Below are 14,532 nucleotides of genomic sequence, written 5' to 3'. Positions count from 1 at the left end.
TTTCTCCTCACCTCCCACTGTGCACACATTGGTTTTAATCAACGTTGTTTCAACCTAATTTGTTAACATATTGTGACGTGGAATCAACGTGGAAAATACATTGGATTTGAAAAAAGTCGACCAGTACTGTTTTCATCCTATTTCAACCAGCATTGTAAACATTGAAATTAGGGTAAAAGTTCAACTTAATTACATTGACTTAACGTGATTAACAGGTTGTTGCATCAATCTAATTTCAACATAATCATCAAAATTATGTATACGTGGAATTTGCGTTAAATTTAATGGTATGTTTGAATCAACGTCATGCCATCAACCTAAATATAGAAGGGTATATTGAAATAAAATGTGACACCACAGTCCAACAAATGAACAGTGACTCTTACTGGTATATGAGCAGTAATGCACTTCAGTGAGAACAGTCTACCATCCAGATGCCTACTTCTATGCATCCTGCTTAGCATTGGAAACAATCTGAGTTTGATTCAGCTGAAGCATCATATTTATACATTGAGCAGCTTCCATACTCATTTGCGTAGACTACCTAATAACATAGAATAGTTTAAAGTAACTAACTTTTGTTACACAAGCAGTATGTGAAAGAACATTTGGAGTGAGGTTGGGTTTATGGAGGCGACATTGGCATCTGATTTGCCCAAAGGACACCATTTCAACTTGAAGCTAGGCATACTGTCAATCGTTCATGTTTGATTGGATCATTAGAAGTTTAAAAGTAGTTACCATTAGCCCTATAAATAGCTAAATTCATAATACACAGAAAATAAATATAAACGCAACATGTAAAGTGTTGATGCCATGTTTCATGAGCTGGAATAAAAAGGTATTTGCATCCATCCCAGACATTTTCCATACACACAAAAAGCATATTTCTCTCAAATGTTGTGCACAAATTTGTTTATGCCCCTAGGTGAGCATTTCTCCTTTGCCAAGATAATCCATCCACCTGACAGGTGTGGCATATCAAGAAACTGATTAAACAGCATGATCATTACACAGGTGCCACAGATGTCTACATTTTTGAGGGAACGTGCAATAGGCATGCTGACTGCAGGAATGTCCACCTGCTGCCAGAGAATTGTTGCCAGAGAATTGAATGTTCATTTCTCTACCATAAACTGCCTCCAATACCTCCACATCCGGCTTCTTCACCTGCGGAATCATCTGAGACATGCCACCTGGAAAGCTAATGAAAGTGAGGAGTATTTCTGTCTGTAATAAATTATTTTTGTGGTGTAAAACTCATTCTGATTGGTTGAGCCTGGCTACCCAGTGGGTGGGCCTGGCTCCCAAATGTATGTGGACACCGGTTCGTCAAACATCTCATTCCAAAATCATGGGCATGGACCTCACTTTGTGCATGGGGAATTTGTCATGCTGAAACAGGAAGGGGCCTTCCCCAGACTTGCCACAAAGTTGGAAGCACAGAATTGTCTAGAATGTCATTGTATGCTGTAGCGTTAATATTTCCCTTCACTAGAACTAAGGAGCCTGAACCATGAAAAACAGCCCGAGACCATTATTCCTCCTCCACCAAACTTTACCATTTGGCCTATGCGTTTGGGCAGGTAGCGTTCTCCTGATATACGTCAAACCCAGATTCATCCGTCGGACTGCCAGATGGTGAAAACTTGTTTCCACTGCTCCAGAGTCCAATGTCGGCGAGTTTTACACCACTCCAGCCAACATTTAAATCAAATCAAATCAAATTTTATTGGTCACATACACATAGCAGATGTGGGGCGGCAGTGTAGCGTAGTGGTTAGAGCGTTGGACTAGTAACCAAAAGGTTGCACGTTCAAATCCCTGAGCTGACAAGGTACAAATCTGTCGTTCTGCCCCTGAACAGGCAGTTGACCCGCAGTTCCTAAGAATTTGTTCTTAACTGACTTGCCTCGTTAAATAAAGGTAAAATAAATCAAATTCGACATTGTTTAAAGTGGCTAGTGATACATTTATTAAAGTTCATGAAAATAAATAGCGAGCCAGCTACTTAACCCTGTTGCCCAAAGCTAATGTTACAAGCAGCCAGCTAGCTTCATCTGGCTAGTGAGGCTCGACCGGTCCGGGTTGTGTTGTGAAGCTAGCCAATAAGGATTCGGCACAATAGTAGAATTTGCGGTTTGCCTTCAAAATAAAAGTATGTCATTGAAAGTGATGCAAATGAATGCAAATAGTAGAAGTATGCCATACTTTAATTTTGAAGGCTATTCGTAAATTCCACTTGTGGCTAATCCTTATTGTCGTTAGCTTCACATAGATGGGTCTGACCACCATTAATCAAATAAGAACTGTCTTTATAAATTAGGGTTATTTTAGATGAAGCCTAGCTATATAGTTAGCTAAGTATAGCTAGTGAAACAGATTATTTCGCTATGTTTTTGGGGAAGAACATTGTTTGCATCCATGAGGTAGCTAGCTTTCTTTTATGACCAGCACTGTAGGTGCTCTAGGCAACTTTACCAGCGTCATAGCGTACGTATCGATAAATCGCTGTTACATGAAATTCATATCAGTGCATCACTAGACTGTATATATACTATTCAAGCAGAAGATACATCTCCTTCAAATGTTGATATTTTGTTGTTCACAATTCAATGTCCAATTAGTCTACAAATTCATAATTGATATGTTGGATACACGTCTCCATCTCAACCGAAAATCAAAGCTAAAGAATACCACTAAATCAAATTAAACTTTAAATGCACTTCAAATAAGGTTTGATTTGATTGAGTTATATTATTAATGTTAGCTCTCTGTGTTCATGCAAGGGCCAGCCGTGCTGCCCTGTTCTGAGCCAATTGTAATTTTCCCTCTAAGTCCTTCTTTGTGGCATCTGACCACATGACTGAACAGTAGTCCAGGTGAGACAAAATTATGGCCTGGTTTAATCTCAAAGCCAGTGCCATGTCGTTAGTAAAGATTGAAAAAAGTAAGGGGCCTAGATAGCTGCCAGGAGGAATTCCGGATTCTACCTGGATTATGTTGGAGAGGCTTCCATTAAATAACCTCTGTTTTCTGTTAGACAGGTAACTCTTTATCCACAAAATAGCAGGGGGTGTAAAGCTATAACACATATGGTTTGGTGGTGGACATTGTTGATACACACAAGAAACTGTTGAGTGTGAAAAATCCAGCAGCATTGCAGGTCTTGACACAAACCGGTCCGCCTGGCACCTACTACCATACCCGTTCAAAGGCACTAACATTTTTTGACTTGACCGTTCACTCTCTGAATGGCACACACACAATCCATTTCTCAATTGTCTCAAAGTTTTAAAATCCATCTTTAAAATCCTTCATCTACACTGATTTAACAATTGATATCAATAAGGGATCATAGTTTTCAACTGGATTCACCTGGTCAGTCTGTCATGGAAAGTTCTTAATGTTTTGTATACTCAGTTGAATATTCCATTGAATATAGGATGAAAAATATTTTTTATGTTTCTGTGTAATTTTCAATACAATTTCAATGTATACATAATTATGTTGAAATTAGATTGACTTAACGTGACTAACAGGTTGTTAAATGAATGTATTTAAATTGAAGTTTTAGCCTAATTTCAATGTTTACAACGCTGGCTGAAATGAAAACAGTACTGATGGAAGACTTTGAAAAAAATCGAATGTATTTTCCACGTTGATTCCAAAATCTGTTGACAAATTATGTTGAAACAACGTTGAATTAACCAGTGTGTGCCCAGTGGGCTCCTCAAAACGCATTGGAGAGGAAGGCCTGAGGGCAGGGACCTTGGACATCTGCAAAGCTGATGTTTTGGCAGTGTCGGAGGTATAACAGCAGTATGAGCTGACATATCAGTGAGCGGCTGCTATCGAGTGTCACAAACCACTCCCTTTCTTATTATCCCTATTGCGTTATAAGTTAAAAACTGCGGTATACAGTGTAGACTGTGTCGCTGATCGAATGACTCGAATGTAATAAATAAATAATAAGACACTCATCTAAAGTGAATCAGTGCCGCTCCCCCATATTCCTCGTCCTTAAGTTTACGAAGCACTGTTCTCATCCTCTTGTGGGCATGATTTGATGCATTCTAGTTTCCCTAACTCAATGCCTGGGAAGCAATCTAATTTGACAACTGCCTTCTATGCAGTACTGTCACCGTCTGACAGCATCATATTATGCTCTTCTAATTAGTTTTGCAGCACTCTCCATTGACTATAGTCCTCTCTGAATCTCTGCAACTAAAGTGGGGGGGAAGTACTTACTATGATGTCTGTCGACATTACAGTCATAACTGCAGGACTAAATATCAGGGTGTTACCGTATGTAAATATTAGCATAACAGTGCAGTTCAAGAAAAGTTAATAAAAGTAACACAATAAAATAACAATAACAAGGCTATATACAGGGGGTAATGGTACCGAGTCAATGTGCGGGGGTACAGGTTAGTCAAGGTAATTTGTACATGTAGGTAGGGGTGAAGTGACACTGCATTGATAATAAACAGCAAGTAGCAGCAGTGTAAAAAACAAATGGATTATCTCGAATTTGTAGAATCGTAGCAAAATTGGTTCCTGTTTGGGTCAACCAAAAACACCCTATTGATTAGTTGACATATAGTATCTCCTCACTAGCCAGGCAATGGCTGCATGTTGCAGTTGGTGAGAAGCAAGTACAGCGACTTGAAGGCGACTTCATCCAAAAACTGCATGACCTTTGATCACATTGTAAAGTTAATGCAGTCAACATGTAGGCACAAATGTAACACACTTTGAAAGGCAGTGACCAACTTTGGTTACTGACTTGACAAAATGGATCCGCACGAAAGCGCCCAATAAAACTTCACCCATTCGAGTGTTTGAACTTGTAACACGGCTGCAACGTTTAACGCGGCTGCATGCGATTTGCCGGATGATAAAGTCGGTGTGGTTTTGTTGCATCGAATGGCAATGTCCGCAATAGGTATAACACCGGGAGCCGCTTGTGGATTTGACAGCTCTAACGCAATTCCACCTCCGACACTCAAAACAACCACTATGCAAAATGTCAGCTAAAGAGGATCTGATTGAATTAAGCCTTTACTTAGTGTCTATGCTGTTTTTTAAAACAGCATAAAAGATAAATTCATGTGTAATCTTTGTTTTGTCTGTTTTTATCCCATACTAAAAAGGTGCACATTTGGCAAATTCTTAATTATTCTAGCCTTTAGTAAGAAACGGTTAACATGGTTTAACATGATGCTTGTTTCATGACTTTCCCTCTGCATATGCCATATGTAAGCTGTAAAGTAAACAAGCATGTCACTTAAAAACATTCTCAATCACTGAGATCATGATTGGCATCCACATGTCATTATGATTGTAATTATGTCAGGTTTGACGTTCTGATTGACACATGTCCATGTTACTCAGACCCGGCGCAGCAGGCCTCCCTGGATGCATGTCTGAAGCAGAAGGAGGAGGCGTGCCGGGAGGCGGAGCATTGTCGGGTGGAGGTGGAGCTACGACTGATGGATGTGAAGGAGAGTCTGAGGAAAGCAGAGGCGGGGCCTTTCGTTCTGGGCACCACATTGGACAGCAGCCTCCTGGACACACCCATGGTGTGTAGGTTAACACTGCCTATAAGAAATTTGCCCCTGGATGCTGATCTTGGGTAAATTTCGCATTTCCCCCACTTATGGTTAAGGATAGGCACCACAGGCTAATAGTTATTTTTTTGATTTACTCTAAATCAGACTGAAACTTTACCAGTTGAAAGTATACATAAAAACAATATTTTTGTATTATATGTTTTAGTTATTTAAAATTAAAATATGCAAATGAGCCAACATATGCCCTTATTTGCATGTTACAATAATCAGTTTTTCAACACATTGCTTCAGGGCAGAATATTTTTGTTTTATTGTGATAAGACAGTCAATGGTCAGACTTTTGCAGAACAGCTCATCAAAATGTTGCAATTTCATGGAATTATTTTTAAAAAACACTATTCACATGTATGCATATTTTGCATATAATTACATTATTGCAAGTTACAGTTGCAAAATATCCCAAAATTAGAAAATTGACAGATAGAAGCAAAATCACAATTTTTGCCTGTGGTGCCTGGCTTTAAGATTAAGAATGGAGGAGGGGAAGCTGATCCTAGAACTGTACCTAGGGCAAACTTTACCCTGGATCCTGCATATACCAAAGAGTGTATCACAAAGCAGAGCTACCTGTAACCTGCTCCGGGGCAGGCTAATTCAGGAATAAATCCATTTATCCTGAATGAAGTGCCTGAGGTGAGGACCAGTGAAATCAGATTCCCTCCCTCTCGCATATATTGTCATCATCCCCTACATTTGAGGTAGACGACTGATTTAAATATTTTATTAATCAAATGTGTTACAAAATAGTCATGAACCTGTTGCGACTCTAGGGGCAGCATTTTCATTTTTGGGAAAAAAACGTTCCCGTTTTAAACGGGATATTTTGTCAGGACAAGATGCTAGAATATGCATATAATTGACAGCTTTGGATAGAAAACACTAACGTTTCCAAAACTGTAAAGATATTGTCTGTGAGTACAACAGAACTGATGTTGCAGGCGAAGGCCTGAGAAAAATCCAATCCGGAAGTGCCCCATATTTTGAAAGCGCTGCGTTCCAATGAGTCCCTATTGAGCTGTGAATGTGCTATCAACCGGCGTACGCTTTCTACGTATTTCCCAAGGTGTCTACAGCATTGTGACGTAGTTTTACGCATTTATGTTGAAGAATAGCCGTAGGCGGCTACATTGCGTAAGTGGTCACATGATGGCTCCCAGGGTGACTCTCGCATAAAATAGTAGCCATTACTCCAATCGGTCCTACTGAAAAACGAATTGTCCCGACAGATATATTATCGAATAGATATTAGAAAAACACCTTGAGGATTGATTATAAACAATGTTTGCCATGTTTCTGTCAATATTATGGAGTTAATTTGGAATATTTTTCGACGTTTTCGTGACTGCAATTTCCGGGCAGTTTCTCAGCCAAACGTGAAGAACAAACGGAGCTATTTCACCTACAAAAATAATATTTTGGGAAAAAATGAACTTTGGCTATCTACCTGGGAGTCTCGTGAGTGAAAACATCCAAAGTTCATCAAAGGTAAACGATTTAATTTGATTGCTTTTCTGATTTTCGTGACAAGGTTGCCTGCTGCTAGCAAGGCATAATGCTATGCTAGTCTATGATAAACTTACACAAATGCTTGTCTAGCTTTGGCTGTAAAGCATATTTTGAAAATCTGAGATGACAGGGTGAATAACAAAAGGCTAAGCTGTGTTCAAATATATTTCACTTGTGATTTTCATGAATAGGAAGTTTTTCTAGGAAGCGCCGACGATTACGCTGCCGGACCCGGGATTGGGGAGTCACAAGAAGTTTTAATACCTATCACAAACATTCAGAAATGACAGAATGCATTTGAAACTTCATGCAGAGTAAAAACGTTCTATGTCTAAAAATAATTAGTTTAGCGATATGAGTGGGAAAAAAGGTGCTTGTGCATTGAAAAGCACACCAAAGCAACCAAAGACGGCATTAAAAATGTATTCGGGATCGGTGTCCCATCCACGGGACGGTTAAGCTAACACAGGCTAATGTGATTAGCATGAGGTTGTAAGTAACAAGAACATTTCCCAGGACGGAGACATATCTGATATTGGCAGAAAGCTTAAATTCCTGTTAATCTAACTGCACTGTCCAATTTACAGAAGCTATTAGAGTGAAAGAATATCATGCTATTGTTTGAGGAGAGTGCACAATTTTGAACATGAAAAAGTTATTAATAAACAAATTAGGCACATTTGGACAGTATCAATACAAACTTTTGAACAGAAATGCAATGGAAATGCAAATGCAAAACTTTGCACATACACTACTGCCACTTAGTGGCCAAAATCTATAGTCTGCCTGGGCTGGAATAATACATTATGGCCTTTCTCTTACATTTTAAAGATGATGGTACAAAGTTTTTTTCTTTGTATTATCTTTTACCATATCGATTGTGTTATATTCTTCTACATTCCTTTCACATTTCCACAAACTTCAAAGTGTTTCCTTTCAAATGGTACCAAGAATAGGCATGTCATTTTAGGCAAAAATTTAAAAAAGGAGAGGTTAACAATAAGTAATCAAATAATGATGGCACTTCTAAAAGCCAATTTCTCGCCATAGCCTGCTGAATTTGCAAGATAACATTTCTTTAATTTTAATTTTGGCACAAACAAATGTGGCAAAGAAACTCCCATGTGTTGATGTTTCAGCATTGTCTCAATTAGAGGTCGACTGATTAATCGGAGTGGCCGATTAATTAGGGCCGATTTCAAGTTTTCATAACAATCGGAAATCGGTATTTTTGGACACTGATTTGGCCGATATTTAACCTCCTGATTCTAGCCATCCCGGATCCGGGATCGTGAATACAGCCTCAAGCTCATTACCATAACGCAACGTTAACTATTCATGAAAATCGCAAATGAAATGAAATGAATATGCTAGCTCTCAAGCTTAGCCTTTTGTTAACAACACTGTCATCTCAGATTTTCAATATATGCTTCTCAACCATAGCAAAACAAGCATTTGTGTAACAGCTAGCGTAGCTAGCGTAGCATTTAGCGTTAGCATCAGCAGGCAACATTTTCACAAAAACAAGAAAAGCATTCAAATAAAATCATTTACCTTTGAAGAACTTCAGATGTTTTCAATGAGGAGACTCTCAGTTAGATAGCAAATGTTCAGTTTTTCCAAAAAGATTATTTGTTTAGGACAAATCGCTCTGTTTTGTTCATCACGTTTAGCTACGAAAAAAACCTGTATCCAGGAGTGTAATTATCCCCGCAGCTCATTAGCATAACACAACGTTAACTATTCAGGAAAATCGCAAATGAAATGAAATTAATATGCTAGCTCTCAAGCTTAGCCTTTTGTTAACAACACTGTCATCTCAGATTTTCAAAATATGCTTCTCAACCATAGCAAAACAAGCATTTGTGTAACAGCTAGCGTAGCTAGCGTAGCATTTAGCGTTAGCATCTGCAGGCAACATTTTCACAAAAAACAGAAAAGCATTCAAATAAATCATTTACCTTTGAAGAACTTCGGATGTTTTCAATGAGGAGACTCTCAGTTAGATAGCAAATGCTCAGTTTTTCCTGAAAGATTATTTGTTTAGGAGAAATCGCTCCGTTTGGTGCGTCACGTTTGGCTACCAAAAAAAAACGAAAATTCAGTCATCAAAACGCCGAACTTTTTTCCAAATTAACCCCATAATATCGACTGAAACATGGTAAACGTTGTTTAGAATCAATCCTCAAGGTGTTTTTCACATATCTCTTCATGATATATCGTTCGTGGAAGCCTCCTCTCAATCACTGGATGACTGCGTGCAGCTTGTAGATTTACGCACCAATTTAGACAAAGGACACCGGGCGGACCCCTGGTAAATGTAGTCTCTTATGGCCAATCTTCCAATGATATGCCTACAAATACGTCACAATGCTGCAGGCTCATTCCTGGCGCATTCACAGCCATATAAGGAGACAATGGAAAACAGAGCCTCAAAAATTCTGCTCATTTCCTGTTTGAAGTTTCATCTTGGTTTCGCCTGTAGCATGAGTTCTGTGGCACTCACAGATAATATCTTTGCAGTTTTGGATATGCATAGTCGAGCATCTTTTCGTGACCAAATATTGCGCTTAAAACAGACACGTTTTTTTATCCATAAATTAAAAGAGCGCCCCCTGTATCCAAGAAGTTAACTAGGCAAGTCAGTTAAGAACAAATTCTTATTTACAATGACGGCCTAGAACCGGTGGGTTAACTGCCTTGTTCAGGGGCAGAACGACATATTTTTACCTTGTCAGCTCGGGGATTCAATCTTGCAACCTTACGGTTAACTAGTCCAACGCTCTAACCACCTGATTACATTGCACTCCACGAGGAGCCTGCCTGTTAGGCGAATGCAGTAAGAAGCCAAGGTAAGATGCTAGCTAGCATTAAACATATCTTATAAAAAACAATCAATCATAATCACTAGTTAACTACACATGGTTGATGATATTACTAGTTTATCTAGCGTGTCCTGCGTTGCATATAATCGATGCGGTGGCATTCGCGAAAAAGGACTGTCGTTGCTCCAACGTGTACCTAACCATAAACATCAATGCCTTTCTAAAAAATCAATACACAAAGTATATATTTTTAAACCTGCATATTTAGTTAATGCTAACATGAATTTATTTTAACTAGGAAAAATGGTGTCACTTCTCTTGCCACAGAGTCAGGGTATATGCAGCAGTTTGGGCCGCCTAGCTCATTGCAAACTGTGTGAAGACTATTTCTTCCTAACAAAGACAGCCAACTTCACCAAACGGGGGATGATTTAACAAAAGTGCATTTGCGAAAAAGCACAATCGTTGCACGACTGTACCTAACCATAAACATCAATGCCTTTCTTAAAATCAATACACAGAAGTATATATTTTTAAACCTGCATATTTAGTTAAAAGAAATCCAGGTTAGCAGGCAATATTAACCAAGTGAAATTGTGTCACTTCTCTTGCGTTCATTGTACGCAGAGTCAGGGTATATGCAACAGTTTGGGCCGCCTGGCTCGTTGCGAACTAGTTTGCCAGAATATTACGTAATTATAACATAACATTGATGGTTGTGCAATGTAACAGGAATATTTAGACTTATGGATGCCAACCGTTAGATAAAATACGTAACGGTTCCGTATTTCACTGAAAGAATAAATGTTTTGTTTTCGAGATGAGAGTTTCTGGATTGGACCAAATTAATGACCTACGGCTTGTATTTTTGGTGTTATTATGACATAATTAAGTCTATGATTTGATAGAGCAGTCTGACTGAGCAATGGTAGGCAGCAGCAGGCTCGTAAGCATTCATTCAAACAGCAATTGTGTGCGTTTTGCCAGCAGCTCTTCACATTGCATTGCGCTGTTTATGACTTCAAGCCTATCAACTCCCGAGATTAGGCTGGTGTAACCGATGTGATATGGCTAGCTAGTTAGCGGGGTGCGCGCTAATTGCGTTTCAAACGTCACTCGCTCTGAGACTTGGAGTGGTTGTTCACCTTGCTCTGCATGGGTAATGCTGCTTCGAGGGTGGCTGTTGTCGAAGTGTTCCTGGTTCGAGCCCAGGTAGGGGCGAGGAGAGGGACGGAAGCTATACACGGGCAATACTAAAGTGCCTATAAGAACATCCAATAGTCAAAGGTTAATGAAATACAAATGGTATAGAGAGAAATAGTCCTATAATTCCTATAATAACTACAACCTAAAACTAATTACCTGGGAATATTGAAGACTCATGTTAAAAGGAACCACCAGCTTTTAATATGTTCTCATGTTCTGTGCAAGGAACTTAAACGTTAGCTTTCTTACATGGCACATATTGCACTTTTACTTTCTTCTCCAACACTTTGTTTTTGCATTATTTAAACCAAATTGAACATGTTTCATTATTTATTTGAGGCTAAATTGATTTTATTGATGTATCATATTAAGTTAAAATAAGTGTTCATTCAGTATTGTTGTAATTGTCATTATCGGCTTTTTTTGGTCCTCCAATAATCGGTATCGGCGTTGAAAAATCATAATCAATCGACCTCTAGTCTCAATGAAGAGTTTGGCGTTCGACTAGCCACATGCGACATGCACGTGCAGTTACAAGCCAACTGGAGTTAGCGGCTGGCAGACGAGCAATATCCAACGTCGTAATACGGATGAAGCCTGAGCTGGAATATGAAGCTAACTGAAGCTAGGAATCTTGAAAACCCTGAGTAGATCTAGCTTGCATTGCAGTATGCCCCTCAGCATCACTAAGTTAACTAGCTAACATTCAGAATAAGCATTCAGTTCTTGACTTTCTTGTTACAGGCGAAAGCAGCATCCATGGGTCCCCCACAGACTCCCTCTCCCCCCACAAACTATGGGGACTCCTCTCCTGTCAACTCCGCCACCGCGCTAAAGAATAGACCCCTGTCAATCATGGCATCCAGCAAAGGCAACGTCCTGCAGAAGGCTAAGGTCAGAGGTTATTGTCCGTCCCCCCCACACACAGGCATTTGAGTACATTATTTGGATCTATAATGAAGGAGAACCCACATTTTAAAGGCCATTGATGTATGCACTTTTTGAGTTGGGATGGATGTCCTTTGGTTGGTGGACCATACACTGATTGAAGTGGATTTAACAAGTGACATCAATAAGGAACCATAGCTTTGACCTGGAATCACCTGTTCAATCAGTCATGGAAAAAACAGGTGTTCTTAATGTATTGTATGTTGTTGATATGATCACACACAAACACACATTTGACTAATTTACTCACACACATACAGTGGCAAGAAAAATTATGTGAACCCTTTGGAATTACCTGGATGTCTGCATAAATTTGTCATCAGATTTTATCTGATCTTCATCTAAGTCACAACAATAGACAAACATATTGTTCTTAAACTAATAGCAAAGAAGTTATTGTATTTTTCCATATTTAATACATCATTTAAACATTCAGTGTAGGTTGAAAAAAGTATGTGAACCCCTAGGTTAATGACTTCTCCAAATACTTATTGGAGTAAGGAGTCTGCTAACCTGGAGTCCAATCAATGAGACGAGATTGGAGATGTTGGTTAGAGCTGCCTTGCCCTGTAAAAAACACTCAAAAAATTTGAGTTTGCTATTCACGAGAAGCATTGCCTGGTATCAACCATGCCTCGAACAAAAGAAATCTCAGAAGACCTAAGAGTAAGAATTGTTGACTTGCATAAAGCTAGAAAGGGTTACAAAAGTATCTCTAAAAGCCTTGATGTTCATCAGTCCAAGGTAAGACAAAGGGTCTATAAATGGAGAAAGTTCAGCACTGTTGCTACTCTTCCTAGGAGTGGCCGTCCTGCGAAGAGGACTGCAAGAGTACTGCGCAGAATGCTCAATGAGGTTAAGAAGAATCCTAGAGTGTCAGCTAAAGACTTACAGAATTCTCTGGAACATGCTAACATCTCTGTTGACGAGTCTACGATACGTAACACACTAAAAAAGAATGGTGTTCATGGGAAGACACCACGGAAGAAGCCACTGCTGTCCAAAAAAAACATTACTGCATGTTTGCAGTTTGCAAAAGTGCACTTCTGGCCAAATATTATGTGGACAGATGAAACTACAGTTGAGTTGTTTGGAAAGAACACACAACACTGTGTGGAGAAAAAAAAGGCACAGCACACCAACATCAAAACCTCATCCCAATTGTAAAGTATAGTGGAGGGAGCATCATGGTTTGGTGCTGATTTGCTGCCTCAGGGCCTGGACAGCTTGCTATTATCGATGGGGGAAAAAAACAAGTTTATCAAGACATTTTGCAGGAGAATGTTTGGCTATCGGTCCGCCAATTGAAGCTCAACAGAAGTTGGGTGATGCAACAGAACCATGACCCAAAACACAGAAGTAACAACAACAGAATGGCTTCAACAGAAGAAAATACGCCTTCTGGAGTGGCCCAGTCGGAGTCCTGACCTCAACACGATTGAGATGCTGTGGCATGACCTCGAGAGCAGTTCACACCAGACATCCCAAGAATATTGCTGAACTGAAACAGTTTTGTAAAGAGGAATGGTCCAAATTCCCTCCTGACCGTTGTGCAGGTCTGATCCGCAACTATAGAAAACGTTTGGTTGAGGTTAGTGCTGCCAAAGGAGGGTCAACCAGTTATTAAATCCAAGGGTTCACTTTTTCCACCCTGCACTGTGAATGTTTACACGGTGTGTTCAATAAAGACTTGAAAACGTATAACTGTTTGTGTGTTATTAGTTTAAGAAGATTGTGTTTGTCTATTGTTGTGACCTAGATGAAGATCAGATCCAATTTTATGACCCATTTATGCAGAAATCCAACTATTTCATAATGGTCCACATACTTTTTCTTGCCACTGTACATTTACTCTGACTTAGTACTATTCTTACACTGGCCAGAGGAAAGGAGGCAAAATGCAAGACTGCCTCTGAGATTGACATCCTTTAAAGCAGTGGTTCTCAAACCTCTCCTCAGGGACCCCCAGCCATTCCATGTATTTGATTTATTCCTGAGCTAGCACATCTGATTCAACTTATCAAGCTCTTGACTAGTTGAGTGAATCAGGTGAGCTAGTTTGGAGCTACAACAAGTGTGAAAACGTCTGGAGGTCCCTGAGGAGAGGTTTGAGAACCAGTACTTTAAATCAGTGGTCACCAATCAGTCAATCTACAAACATTTCTGTGGAAATCCAATGATTAAAGCCTTGAGCTTCTCTTTTTTTTTTCTCGTCTTGGGCTGTTGGCGGTAGGTGTACTTGAATCAACTGCCCTACATGCCGGGTAGGCAAAGTGTCCCCATTTTGAACCATTTGATTTGGACATGGAGAGCTAAATCAAAGCACCTACTACTGACCAATCGGATAACTCAAATCACTGTGCCTGCAGCTTCCACAACCCCACCCATAGCAAAGTTGATACTAGCCTATG

At 39.5% G+C, this 14,532-nt stretch overlaps 1 protein-coding gene across 4 annotated transcripts in view; it reads left to right on the top strand.

Moving 5' to 3' along the window:
• afap1l2 (actin filament associated protein 1-like 2) overlaps positions 1–14,532 on the top strand; it is a 144,855-nt gene that overhangs the window by 128,771 nt on the left and 1,552 nt on the right. For 3 of the 4 annotated variants that reach the window (XM_024387086.2, XM_024387085.2, XM_024387087.2), the window contains exons 17-18: positions 5,398–5,585; positions 11,918–12,067. In XM_024387086.2, coding sequence (XP_024242854.1) covers positions 5,398–5,585; positions 11,918–12,067 — 338 coding nt within the window. Of the gene's footprint in view, positions 1–5,397; positions 5,639–11,917; positions 12,068–14,532 lie in introns of all 4 variants that reach the window. The other variant, XR_006079770.1, reaches the window with a different exon arrangement.

The sequence above is a fragment of the Oncorhynchus tshawytscha genome, linkage group LG24, assembly GCF_018296145.1.
Source record: "Oncorhynchus tshawytscha isolate Ot180627B linkage group LG24, Otsh_v2.0, whole genome shotgun sequence".
In the NCBI taxonomy this organism is placed as follows: domain Eukaryota; kingdom Metazoa; phylum Chordata; class Actinopteri; order Salmoniformes; family Salmonidae; genus Oncorhynchus; species Oncorhynchus tshawytscha.
Note: the sequence above shows the minus strand (reverse complement) of the source record. Positions and strands in the feature narration are given on the sequence as shown.